The 10,502-nt window shown below is 53.7% G+C and overlaps 1 protein-coding gene across 1 annotated transcript; it reads right to left on the bottom strand.

Annotated features, from left to right (window-relative positions):
* Positions 1-3,654: 3,654 nt before the first annotated feature.
* FOXB1 (forkhead box B1) lies at positions 3,655-4,617 on the bottom strand. Its single transcript, XM_054214882.1, has one exon. It carries the CDS (start codon positions 4,615-4,617, stop codon positions 3,655-3,657), a length of 963 nt encoding a protein of 320 aa, XP_054070857.1.
* Positions 4,618-10,502: the final 5,885 nt, after the last annotated feature.

The following is a 10,502-nucleotide window of genomic DNA, read 5'->3' as shown; positions in this document are numbered from 1 at the left end:
AACTCATCCTCCGGAAGAAAAGAGCTTTTGCCTAGAATGAACGCTCTCTTTGCATCAAGTACGCCCAGCTTATAATGTCTTGCTGGCAAATAAAATTAAAAAGAAAGAAAGAAATCCCCCCACCCCCCTCCGACCCCCACGAAATGTCTAAACGCGCGGAGAGCTCGGCCGTGGCTGATTCACTCGCCCCCCCCTCCCCCTTCGCCCCTTCCCTCCGCGCTGTTGTCTCTTGCTGTTCTATTTCAGATCTGTGTTTATTGACATTGGACTTGAGCCATTAGGGAGATTTAACAAGTCAAAGCAGTAAATTCAAGCGACGCGCCGAGCTGCGTATTTGTTTGCGCTTAGCGCGGCCGCGTTGCGGGGCGCGGGCAGAGGTGCGGTAGGTGCGCGGCCCCGGCCCCTCGGGCTGCGCGCTGGCGGCGGCGGCGAGAGGGGTCCTCGGGCTTGGGCAGTCCCGGGCCATCGCGGAGATAAAGAGGAAAATGGCACTTTAAAAGTTCGGTTGCGGGTCTTACTGTCGGATTATGCTATTGCACCTTTTGAAAATATTTTGCTTTGGGGCATAATCTTTTCAGGTCATTATCTCCGCTGATTACTATATAGTTTAAAAAAGACCCTGAAAGAGCAGCTTCGTCTTCTTAGCTGAGCTCGGATTTCATCTTTGAGGATTTGTTCCGACTGCTACATCTTAAAAGAAAAAAAAAGGGGGGGGGGGGGGAAGAGAAAAAGAGTCCTCGTCGTCTAAAAATGTAGGTCATCGCTTGTTTAGGAAAAGTTTGTCGAGTTATGTGTCCATTGATCTGGTGATAAGTTTTGAATGCTTTCTTTAGCTGATCGTGTTGATATAATCGTGGGTTGGACTTGATGAATGAGTTCAGTTGTCCCCCATCTGACAAGCTTTAGCAGCTTCATGCATTTTAATCAGCCCAATGATTCATGTATTTTCCACCTTTTTTCTGTGTGTGGGATCCGTTCTCTTTAAAAAAAATGGTCGCAACTGGATTAATTACCCTCTACATTAATCTTAAAACTTTTGCAAGGACCTTGCGGTATGTAGTAAGGAAATGGGGATGTCACTTGCACTGTTTATGGTCCAGAAATTCTGAGAGAGATCAGGCAGAGACAAAACCTCTGTAACATCATTGCCGTAGAATTAGTGAATCCTGTCGGTTCATTAGAATACAATGTCGTTTTCTTGCTAATAAGCCTTTAAGTATTCGGTTGTCTCTTAACTGCGCTCTTGGCTGAGACTGCCTCATCTCTGAGACACTTATTTACTAATTTCACTAGAATCTTTGCAAAATCCCTAAAAGAATTGGAGAACCCCATTGGAAGGTGCCCGGAATCCAGTTTTTATTGTAACTACGTTGCCCTTACTTTTTAAAAGGGACTGTATACTGGCTTACAGAAAAACGTGTACAATTTTAAGTGTTACAGCTTGCAGCCTATCGGTTTTGGAAAGTGTGATCGATAGAGACGGAGAAATTATAGCAGTGGTTGGAGTAACTGCAATGCCTGAGGAGGTTTAAACGACAGGTAAAAGGCTACGATAGCTCACTTTTCCTCGAAAAAGATCTGTAAGAAAAAACACAACTGAAAAAAAATCAGTATTCTCAGTCTTAAAAAGTAACTAATTCTTTAAAGATTTTTATCTTTGCTCTGTATTGTAGAAGCTCACTAATCTTTATACTATTTAGAGAAAATTTAACTAGGAGTATGTAGATGATAAATATACATACACACAGGTGTAAACGTAATACATGTTTATATTCGGTATAAGTGTATAGGACACAAATGCATATATATGTGTGTATGCATATATGTATATGTATAGATATATAGATATAAAAACCACAGAACACTTACATATGTTACCTCTTTGGTAAACCGGCAATAATGACAATTTTATCTGACGTTATGGTATGTTAATAACCATGTTTATAGTAACCTCCCATGAAAAGGCTGTTTAGATTATCTAAATATTGGAATAACGTCATTCTTTTTTTCATGAACTAATGCTTTTACTTTTCTCGTGTAAACTCTTTAAAAAGACAAATAAGAAACTAAATCTGCATTTACATATTTTAATGAGAAAATATTATTTGGACGACTTGGTTCATAATTTAACGTTGACACTTTTTCAACCTTTGTCTTAAAACACACATGCTGGGAACAAGAACACCAATATTTAAAATGCCATGCTTATTCTGTACAGGGAAAAAAAAAAGTTAAAAACAAATGTCTTTACAGTTTCAATAGACACTAATGCCGTTTGTGGGTTTTTTTTCTTTTTTTTTTCTTAACTTAAGCAGTTCACAACAGAACAACAGTTCAGTTTCCAGCAAACTACCTAAAACTAGAAAGGAGTATATCAAACAAAAGTGCATTTTACACATTTTATAATCATTCCTATGCACAAACATTTACAGTTTCCCTAGCCCCCCTCTCTCTTGTCTGCAAAGCTCCAACAGAAATCAGGATGACCTCCGCAGTTTGTACCTGCTGTTGTGTAACTTCTCCACGTTTTACCAGTGACTTCAGCAGCTTTTCTTAAGCTGTGCCGGGTTGTGTGCTTGTTGACAGGTTTATTTTTATTATTATCATTGTTTGTTTTTAAGCTATGAAATAAATAGCTACAAAATTTAAAAAACAAAGAAACTCTCAGCTCCCTAAACCTTCAGGTTAGTCAGAAGTTGACAGACAAATCAACTTCTCTCTCTCTTCCACCTGAAAACTACAGTACACATCCACGTTACAACAGGTACTGCAAAGGGGACCTCATCTGATTTACAGTACAGATACCAGTTCAGTATTTACATTAAAAGAGGCGCTTTGTAAACAATATAGGTATGGAGTGAGTGAACGGGTGCCTTCCCGTTGTACGGCGTCCTGCTCCCGCGGCGCTGCCCGCGCTGCCCCGCACCGCCCCGCGCCCCCGGCCGCCCCGCACCTGCGGGGCTCTGCCCGCCGGTCCACCGCTCCTCCTCGGGGCCGCTGAGCCTCCTCCCGCGGCAGTCCTGCCCTTTGCGTGGCAGCGGGACACGCAGGGGCGGACACGCACCCACACAAAGGACACGAGCACTTTCCGGCGTTTCCAAGATCCAAGCGTTCGCTGCTCGGAGGCTGGAAACGCCGCTGCTCTCATGCAGTGAGGCTGCAGCCATTTCACACCGTTTATGGTTCTAAAGATCGGTCCTGCATAAACCCCTGCTCTTCCCCAGACAAAGGGAGGGAAAGAGGCATCGCCGGGCCGGGCTTGCCCAGTCCCCGGCAAACCGAAGATGCCTGAAGTACTTTTGGAAAACTAGTGATGCGTATGGCAGTTCCTACCGGGCGGGGAGGGGGGCGGGCCGGGCCGGGTCGGGTCGGTTCGGTTCGTTTTGCTTCGGGAGAGCGGAAAACGAAGTTCAGAACCGGGAAAGAAGCCGGGGCGCGAAGGAGGGCAGGGCTGACGGGGCGAGGCAGAACGGCAGCTCACCCGAACGGCACACCTCGGCATCCCGCGGGGATTGTGCAGTTGTCTCTGCTTTCGAGGAAAAGAGAAGAGAGGAGGGAGGAAAGAAGCGGGAGGAGGGAGAGAAGAGGAGGGAGGAGAGCTCCGAGGAAACTTTGGGAGAGAGGGCACGGCGGAGTCCGAGCGGGCGGCCCGGGTCAGTGCACTGCCACGGAGTGCAGGGCGGGCGCCGGGCTGGTGAGAGTCTCGCTGGGGGTGGCCGGGCTGCTTTGGCTGGTGGCCGTCTGCGAGGACGTGGGGCTGAGGGAGGGCGGCGAGTTCGAGAGGATGGTGGGGATGGGCGCGGGCAGGGCGGGCAGGGCCGGCACCGCGGCGGGGGTAGGCTTGATGGGGACGGGGATGGCCGGCAAAGTCTGTCCCCCGTGGCAGAGCGGCTTAATGGGCACGCCGTAGGCGCCGTACTCGCTGCTGGCCATAGAGATGGGGGTGGCGGTGTCGATCATGCCGGAGCCGTACATGTGGGGCCAGCCCGTGCCAATGGAGCTGCCCACCGTAGTCAACTGGTTGGGGAGGGGGTAGGCGGCCGGCATGGGCTGCATGGTGGAAAAGGCGAGGCCGCCGGGCATCTTGTACTCTCTGGCGATGATGTTCTCGATGGCGAAGGGGTGCTTGAAGCTGGAGGGCTGGGACACGCCGAGGTTGTAGGTGGACATCTGGGGCAGGTGGGTGCCGGTGGCCGCCAGGGCGCTGAGCCGCAGCTTCGCCTGCTGCTGCAGGTACTGCGCCGCGTCCGCCGGTTTGCTGGGGGCCAGGTGGTCCGACTTGACCACCTTGAAGCGCTTGCGGCGGCGCAGGAAGCTGCCGTTCTCGAACATGTCCCCGCAGCTGGGGTGCAGCGCCCAGAAGCTGCCCTTGCCCGGCTGGTCGGGGCGGCGCGGGATCTTGATGAAGCAGTCGTTGAAGGAGAGGTTGTGGCGGAGGGAGTTCTGCCAACGCTGCGTGTTCTCCCGATAGTAGGGAAAGCGGTCCATGATGAACTTGTAGATCTCGCTCAGGGGCAGCATCTTCTCCGGGGAGCTCTGGATCGCCATGGCGGTCAGCGAGATGTAGGAGTAGGGGGGCTTCTGATCACTGTAAGTGTTTCTGCCCGGGCGAGGCATCTTCGCTAGGGGACCCGCGGAGATCTGCAGAAGGGCAGCGACAAGGAGGGGGTCGGGGGTGGGGGGAGAGGGGTGAGTCCGAGAGGATTTGCACCGACACCCGGCAGCGGGTGGGTGTGGGGCCGGGCCGGAGAAAGAAGGGCACGAGGAAGGGGCACGGCGGACCTCAGCCCTCGGGGGGAGCGGGATGGGGGCAGGGGAAACCGACCCGGAGCTCTGCGTCGCCGACGGGGGAAAAGCGCTGTGCCTTTCTCCCAGCTCCGGCCTCCCTCAGCCTGGCCTCCCCGCAGCAGCCCGCGCCCGTAAAGTTACTCTTAATGGTAGCTCTGCCTTCTGTTCTTGGCGAGGAGGAGAAGGGGACCCCCCCCCCCATCCCACCTCCTCCTCACCTCTCCTCTCATCTCCCACCCCACTCTGTGCCAGCCCTGCGTATGCCCACCTTAAAGTTGCTGGAAGTTGACAGTCCGCATCCGGGACGCAGCTGGGAGTCCGGGCTCTTTCCCACCCCGCTCCTCCGGCGTGTCTCTCGTTCCTTTCCCGGCCACTCTGCTCCGGTTTAGTCCTAAGGAGGCAGCGAGCTGGCTTGGTTTTGGGAATCCTCTTGTACACCCCTCCCTTCTCCTCCGCGGGCTGAATCAGCTTCTTTTACACCACCGGCAGCTGGGCTGTAGCAGAGGTTTGTTTGCTTCTCTGCAGCCGCGATGAGCTAAGTAGTTGCCTCCATGTCCTTCCTCTAACCATCTGATAGTTTTATGTGGTGACATGAGCAGAAAAGACCCCTGTAGAGGCGCTTCATTAATGTGCCACTTCTTTGCTATCATATGACAATCGCCTTGGGAGCAGGGGGAGGGGAGCAGGGAGGAGGGGGCTGGAGAGAAAGGCATAATCTGGTTTCATTTACACCTATTTACATGGACACCTTGGGCCAATGGGAATCATTTCCATTTGAAGACAAGGCGAGGGGTGAAAAGGCTCCGCCAGCGGAATTGCAGTGCGATGGTACCCGGTGGCTGGGGGTGGGGGGGAAGGTATGCACTAACCTCTCTGTGGACTTTGCAGGAAGCTTAGTCTGCAATTCACACTTACAAATGGAGGTACTGAGCAGTGGGATGTTTGACATGGAAATTGCTTGGCTGTGGTATTCTGTTTGTTCTGCATTGTTATCTGATTTGTATTGTTGGCTAACTTAAGGCGAGCCTTTTTTCCTGTAACGAGAGACTTTCTCTTTGCCAAATCCGCTCTCCTCGAGCGAAGGTTCTTTCGAGGAGAGAAAAGACCGGGACACCTCCGTAGCCTCGCCGGGAAGTTTCCTTCCCTCCCCCGCACCCCCCCAGCCCAGGCAGCACCGTTGCTCTAGTTCCGCGGAGCTGTTGGCGCAAAGCCATGGGACTCGCCTTAAAATATACCGCAGCGGCCGGACTCCTGGTCCGGCCCCGGTGTGCTCGGTGCCGAGCTGCCCTCCGTGCCGCTATCCCGCTCCCGGGGCCGGGGGCCGCGGCGGGCCGGCCGGGCTCGGGGTGAGGTGGGTCCCGCAGAGCCGGTTTGGGGTAACCGGTCCGTGTGCTAAATGTCGTCAACCTGACGCTTTCCGCGGGATTTCCGTGCTGTGTCTCAGGCCGTTGGCGTGCCTGCGTGCCTCTCGCTGCGCACTTGTGCGTGTGTGGGAGCAGGCAGGATGCGCAAGACCCGAGTTGCGGCTCTCTGCTCCACTGTGCTGCCTCCTCCCCGGGAACCAAGGCCCGATCCTGGAGCCGCAGCCCAGGCGAGCAGCCCCACTGCCAGCCGTGTGTCCCGGGGGGGAGGATCAGGGCCGGAAGGTCCCAGGCTCGCCCTGGCATAGGAGGGAAGTTTGGATGATGTGTATTCCCGAGACTGCGGTGCATCCTGTCACCCTAGAGCCAGAATAAAAGATTGTCTCGGGAGCTGCAAGTCCTGGAAGGAAGAGCCTTTGTGGTGAATACACATCCACTCCATTAACAATATTTTCGGAGTCGGTCAATAACTCACCAAAACGTAACTTAAACACGATGAATTTAGGAGATTAAACAATTTCATTAATATTGAAATGGCTGCTGAGGCTGAGCGCTCCCGCTTGAAATGCAAGCGCACGTTTTTCAATATTAACAGAAGTACTTGAAGGAAAGAATAATGTCACCTTCTTAATTCAGCAAAAATAGCTGGGGTGGGGGAGGGAGCGCCGTGCCGGCTGCCTGTGCAGCGCGGGCTCTGCCGGCGCGGTGGAGGCTTCTCGGAGGGACAGTCCTCATCAAGCAGGGCTCCCTGAAACCTGGCAGCAGCTTGAAAACGCATTTCACACTGCAGCTACCTCCGACGTCGTGTGTGTTAAACTGCGTTCCCCTCCTTCCAACCCGCCTGCCCTCGGTCCCATCTAATCCCCCTCTCTCGGGGCAGGATGTCGTTTAGAGAATAATGGGCAAATAATTGTGTTTCTAGGAATCCGAGAAGCCGACCTCGGCCCCGCGTTGCCGAGCTAACGAGCCCTTTTGGGGGGAGACCTGCCGCATGTCACCCCCCCTTGCAGAGAACCCCCGGGGGTGCCGGTGCGGTTCAGAGCCCCGGAGCTGCCTTGCTCAGTTAACCGGCTCCGAGGTGCTCCGTGCCGTGGGCAGGGCAGGAAGGCACCCTCCAGACTTTTTTTTTTTGGGGGGGGGGGCGGGTAAGAGGTGATGAGCCGATGGATGTTTGTTAGAGGGTAGGAAAGGCAATACTCTGAAATGAGGACAGATTCCTCCCGGCGTCCCCTGGACACCGGGCAGAAGGCTTCTATTTTCGTATTGAGAGCCCCCAAATATCTGGCTTTAATAGACACCTCCGACCTCCCCTCCCCAACTTCTGACACTCCTCAGTTCGAGTTTTGTCTCTCAGCCCAAGTTCGCTGCTGGGATGCCTGTCAAAAAGAGAGCTCAGAAACAGTACGGGAGTAAATAAAATTCACAGGCTGACAAATTCTTTTCTTCCTCTTTTTGCCAGTACCGTTTCTTTCCGAAGAAAAGAAAAAAACCAACCGCTGGCGCAAATGGGAACCCGCAAGCTGTAAAGTTAAAGAAAAGTCGACTTCCGTTGTCATTTGCTACTCCGAGTGCGAACGAGGTATGGCTGCAAGGCGCCCGATTTTTCTTTTTCCAGTGCAAAGGAATGTGTGAGCGGAGGGGTAGGGCAGGCAAAACCATCCCGGGAATTGATACCCAAAGTTTCACCTCGTCTTAAGCACGCAACAGATGACAGACTTGGGCAATATAGGATTTAAATGCAACTTGTAGCGTTTGCCTTTTACTTTGAAAGCCAACATTAGGGAGGGGGGGAGGGGGCAAGTGAATCCCAATCCATTGTGCAGGAACCCAAAACAAATAGACGTGTTTCTGAAGCCTAATTCAAACAAGAAGCTCAGGGGAAGTGTTGGGAAAACTGTATAAAATACACATAAGTCAATTATATCAATGTGCAAACCCAATGGAAATCTATTTCTTGCAATAGCCATTCAGCTCGTGCACGGAGCCCATCATGGACCACCTTTCTGCATGGAAGGTTCGCAATAGCCCCCTTTCCCACAAGCAAGACCACACACGTTTACAGATTTGGTAATAATTTATGCTAATTTTCCTCCATAAATCCACAATTCGCTTCAGTGGCAAGCAGGGCTGTTGAGAGAGGAAAAGGAGACAGAAAAGTGACAAATACAATATTGATTTTGAATCCTTGTGGCTGCAAGCAGGTGTGTAGCTTTGCAGAGGGGAGGAGTGGGAGAGGGGCTGTGGGGGGAAGCCAAGAAGTTTTCCAAGGATAAAAAAAAAGAAAAAAAAATCCACTCTGTGTGAGAGAATAGCTCACAACCTTGTTAATATTTACAAACCAGTTGGGAGAAAAGAGAAGGGAGGGGGAAAGTACCAGCTTCTTAGGGTTTCCTAGGCTGCGAAACACAATGCCAGGCTCTGAGCAAGCTTCCCCCGTTTTGGAAAGTCAACTCCAGGCTGCTGGTTGTGGCTGCATTTCGGCTAAGCCTCGCTCTCTTTTTTTTTTTTTTTTTTTTTTTTTTGTAGTGGTTCTGCTTCTCTTTGCTTCTCGGGGGCCGGGCGGGAGAAGGAAGCGGAGAGATTCGGGCTCTCCCGCTTTTCTGGGGGCTTGAATTCCCGGTGCGGTTTGCCGAAGCGCTCCGGCCGCTCTGGGAACGGCGGGGCTTTGTCCCACCCCACATTCTTCACCAAATCTGCCACTTTGGCGTGAAACTACTTAGCGCCTTTTCAAAAGGATTTTGTTCCTTTCGCAATGAGCACTGAACAAACTCCCCCTGCCTGTCAAGGCTGGACTGAGAGCTGCTCCCCAAACCCGTATTCCTGATAGCGAACAGCCCTGCTCGGGGGTTGCAGTGCCCTTTGTGCCCGGGGGGGCTCGGCGCTCCCGGCCCCCTCCCTGCCGCCGCCCGCCGGCTCCTCGTCGCTGTCGCCCCACTCAACGCCGGCTCCCTCTGTGCGCCGCTCCCGCCCGCCCCGTCGGGGATTTCGAGCACCACCAGCCCGAGCGGGCACCCGGCCCCGCTGCGCCGCCGGCGGGGAGGGCTCGGGGGGCGGCCGGTCCCTATGTCCCAGGACACCCTCCCTTCCTCATGGCTGGAGGGACGGTGGGCCCTGATCCCCGTCGGATTCAGGGAGGAAGCAGCCCTGGCACTGCCCGTCCTCTCTCTCCCCGGGGGCCGCTGCGGACCTGTCCGGCGGCCCCGAGGGGGACGCGCTGGGTCTCCCGAGCTCCCCCGTGCTCGCCCCGGCCGAGCCCCGTCTGCGGGCGAGGGCGCGGGTGGTTGTGTCGTCCGTGGGGCCGTACCGTGGGCAGGCGGAGCCCAGGGGCACGAGTCCGGCGCCGAAAGTTCGTGGAAACTCCAAGGCCTCTGCCGCGGAGACGAGCGGGTCTGAGGGGGGCCGAGCGCGGCGCGGGCGCGGCGCAGGTCTCATCGCTCTCGGGCCTCAAGCTCAGCGTCCTGGGGCTGTCCCACAGCACCTAGTTCCCGACCGGAGCCGGTTTCCCAGGAGAGCTCTTTTCCCTCTCCGCTCCACCTGCCGCCGGCGGGAAATCCATACGCGGGTAAGCGCAGCACCGCAGGTGTCCGCCCAAAACCCGCCAGGACCTCCCTGACGGCTGCGAGGTGTGCCAGGGTTACGCGGGTCTGGCACACCGGGCACGCAGCCCTGCCCACCGCGGTGCCCGCTTTCCGCCCCTCCTTGCCCGCACCCGGGCCCCCCCGCCTCGACTGTGTCCGCCCGCTCCTCTGCGGGGTGCGCAGGTGTGAGCCCGGGGCTGCGGACTTAGCCGTCGCTTCAGCGCCTCTTCCCGAGCGTTTTGTTAAGTACTGCGCTATTAGCGCAGGTTCCAGCTGGAGTCTCGACGTTATTGCCCTGAGAGCCCGTCTTTGTGGTAAACTTCCCTTCCCTTCCCTTCCGCGCTGGAGTATTTATCTACACGTTTGGGATTTGTTGGTTTGTTTATTTATTTATTTGGAGAAGTATCAGGGGAGGCCTCGCAAACTTTTTCTTTTTAATCTTCCTTTTTAAATAAATGTCGCATTTCAAGCTGCCCTCTCTTCTTTTTTTCGCATTGCAGGAAATATTGAAAATGCCACCTTAGTATTGAAGGGATTAACTTGCTTTTCTCCCAGCCCCTAACTCTGGTGTAAAGGGAGCAGTAGATCAACTGTATAATGTGTGCACTGTTTGGTCATTTGTACAAGCAGAACAAAGGTTGAGCTAAGCCAAATTGCATTGCACTTGTGAACCGAGTCCCAATTTGAAGTATCTTTTACAGCAGGGGGAATGAGAACAATTTCGTGTATGTCTAAAAGGGAATAACAAAGCCACTTTCTAGAGCATCTCAAAGTG

Source organism: Rissa tridactyla, chromosome 9 (genome assembly GCF_028500815.1).
Source record: "Rissa tridactyla isolate bRisTri1 chromosome 9, bRisTri1.patW.cur.20221130, whole genome shotgun sequence".
Lineage (NCBI taxonomy): Eukaryota > Metazoa > Chordata > Aves > Charadriiformes > Laridae > Rissa > Rissa tridactyla.
This window is presented reverse-complemented; position numbering and strand designations above follow the sequence as displayed.